Consider the following 3,116-nt stretch of genomic DNA (forward strand, 5'->3'; position numbering starts at 1 on the left):
GATGAACTGAAAAACAGCGCAGATCGCTTGGCGGAGAGTGAAACTCTGAAGCGCTCAGTCAGAGTGTTCGGCGAGTGAAAATGTATCCGAGCTAAACTTATACTTAGCCTCCAACTCACACACTGGCGAGTAAAATCTGAGAATTTATTAGCAATTGGCTAATATTAGACATAATTTAGTCGCCCAGAGTGAAGGTTTAGTCGCATATGCGAGTGATTTACTCGCAATGTTGAGGGTTGTAAGCATATAAGCAATATAAAAGAGTATACACTAACCCTTATATTTTTCTCACGCTCTAATTATTCTACTCTTTATTCATTTTACCACACCATTCCAGGCACATACTGCACATATAAATATAAAGGCTTTTTAGGGTGCTTTCACACCTGTAGATCGATTGCTTTGTTCCGAAACAGGGATTAAAATTATTACAATGTTGCTTTTTATTCTTGGTGCGGTTCCCTTTCACACGGCAAAGTTTCTAAACGGACCAAAATTGTTAATACAAGTCACATGCGAGTAAACTGTCCTCTCATTGGTCAAAGTTCCACAGTTTATTTTCCAGAATTCCGCTCATAGCTGTCATCCGTCAAAATGGAACGACAACAGCTTCGAGGGCTTATTGTTGTTGTTGGTTTTTTTGTAGCTGTCATTATATTAATTTATCATTTTGAACAGGAGTCCAGGATTCGTCGGGAAAACATTTTTAAAATGCACCTAACAGTTACTACGATAAAGAGCAATAAGACAGCATTATAAAATGAAAAGACGCGCTTTGATTTTGAATGGCGAAGACGTGCTCACCCACAGATATCGCCTGCGTCTCAATGTGCATACTATCCATCCTAAATTCTATGTGATATTATTCATTTTCAATACTATTTATGGCAGATAGGGTGGATAGTATGCACATTGGGACGCCGGGACCATCTACTGCTTTTCACGGAACTTACGTAATTACCTATCATACATTGGATGTAGCCTGGTTCGTTGGTCCGTTGGATCGGATTGCTTTCTCACTACAACCGAACCGCTCCAGAGTTCGTTTTCAATCGAGCCGAGACCACCTCGTTCGGGCAATCTCGGACCGATTGTTTTGGCGCGGGTCCGAGTGCGATTGCCGTGTTCACATATGCCCAAACAAACCGAGCTAAGAGGGGAAACGCGCCAGGTTCCGAAACAACGGGCCAGGTGTGAAAGCACCCTTAAATTTTTGGATGGATGGAATGATAAAATGGGTTAAAGAGGGGATTGAATGATAATTACGCCAGCAATCAATGTAATTTACGTTTTTTTATATCTTTTTTTTCTAATTGTGTTTTAATTTTGCTATGAAAATTTCATACATTTTGAAATTGGTGTTGAATTAAACTTTATAACTTTTTAAGGAAAATATTGAGAAGCGTCACAGAAAAATTATGTATTTATATTTAATTTAGGCTTGCATCTTATTGTGCAATAATGTTTCATTTTCAAATTTACAAATTCTGTTAAACACCTTAATATTTTTGCATAAAAGTTTTTAAATGCATGTTGAACAAGAATTCAACCTTTGTTTACCGCACTTGATGAAACCTCCATAATTTAGCTCTTTTCGAGCTGAAATGTTTTTGTGCCTCTAATGTCACCAAATGGATTTGTAATAATAAATAATGGTCATTTTCATGCAGGTTTCCTAAACACTCTGCCCATCTGCTTTTGGTTGTACAAACAGATAGTCTGATAGTGTTTCTGTCTCGGCATGGTTGTCAAACTCAAACAAACAGAACAATATTTTGACAGCATCGCAGAGCCATAGTACTTACAATATAAGCTACAACTGGCATTGTCGACTCTACATATTAAACTGGGATAAGAGAAAGTATTATAACACTGACAAATGACACACTTCAGCTTTAATGATCAGGCAAAACCCTCCCTCTCAATTCAATTTTCATCAGAAAACAGAAGAAGAATAGAGTTTGATGGTTCCATTCAACCTGTTGCAAACAGATGCTTTTGGGACAGCACTCGCATCCTATAATGGCTGTTAAACAATCTGACTCACATCTGAGCAGTTGATATGAATAGCTTGAATAAAATGCCAGACGTGGATTTGATATAGCCTCTCTGTTCCTTCAAAAGGGCAAACCTGGGCCATCCGCACTGCTATGAATCCAGGAAACACAATCGCCTGGAAATGGGGCTTGAATGCGTGCAGCTAAATCACAGTCTACATACGGCGTGCAGCTTTATTAGCATGCGGCAAAAAGAAAGTGAGGCTCTATTGGCACGTGCTACCTGTTTGTTTGCATGTGTGTGTGCAGTTTACGAGGCCGAGGATGGTCCACGTGTGCCTCGTGAGCTGCAAGATAGCACATCCTCGACAGGAGCTGTCAATAGCCATTCAGTGAAAGAAACTGCCTTCATCTGCTCTTTAAATTACAGAGCGCATCTCTCACGGGGGTTCGGCGCACGCTGACCCCACTCTTGTTGGGAGAAACAATGCAACAATGACTGCAATCAGCTATTCCCTCCAGCATCTGTGTTAGTCCCTCAGACTATGAAACGCTCCTCTATCACTCCTGCACCGGCGCTAATAGCTCAGTGCGCCAATGACTCCAAACTTAGACAGAGATTATTTAATGCCTCTGTTTGTCTCGCTTGACCTCTGCAGAGAAGCAGTGGTTTTTCTCAATTTTCCGTAGGTGACCTCTTTGTTAAAGGATTTGGAGGGCAGCTAGTTGCTTTGTTTGTCCATGTTTATCAATCACTGTACAAGCTCATGTGTTTTAACGTAGCTACCGCAATGCACCGTTTGTCCTTCCTTAACCGTATCCTTCTCACGGCTTCTCCAAGCATTCGCGAGAGCAGTACGAGAAGCTCTCCACCATGCACAAGAACATGCAGAAGCTGTACGAGAGCCTAGGGAGCTACTTCGCCTTCGACCCCCACACCGTCAGCATCGAGGACTTCTTCGGAGACCTGGCTAACTTCCGCAACCTCTTCATGGTGAGTACGGCAGCACTGTCACCTGTTTATCCTCAGAAGAGTGCTTTTTTCTTATGCTCTTTGCACTCCTCAAGGTTGAAGAGAGTCGGATATTTTCTGTTCTTTCTCTAATGTGTATAAATCTG

At 41.3% G+C, this 3,116-nt stretch overlaps 1 protein-coding gene across 1 annotated transcript in view; it reads left to right on the plus strand.

The window, feature by feature from the left end:
- Nucleotides 1-3,116, plus strand: part of LOC107740173 (protein diaphanous homolog 2-like) — a 429,112-nt gene that overhangs the window by 359,831 nt on the left and 66,165 nt on the right. The window contains exon 28 of the mRNA XM_016552518.1: nt 2,827-2,991. Within this exon, the coding sequence (XP_016408004.1) occupies nt 2,827-2,991 (165 nt within the window). The remainder of the gene's footprint in view (nt 1-2,826; nt 2,992-3,116) is intronic.

Source organism: Sinocyclocheilus rhinocerous, unplaced genomic scaffold (assembly GCF_001515625.1).
Source record: "Sinocyclocheilus rhinocerous isolate Xijiao unplaced genomic scaffold, SAMN03320098_v1.1 scaffold584, whole genome shotgun sequence".
Lineage (NCBI taxonomy): Eukaryota > Metazoa > Chordata > Actinopteri > Cypriniformes > Cyprinidae > Sinocyclocheilus > Sinocyclocheilus rhinocerous.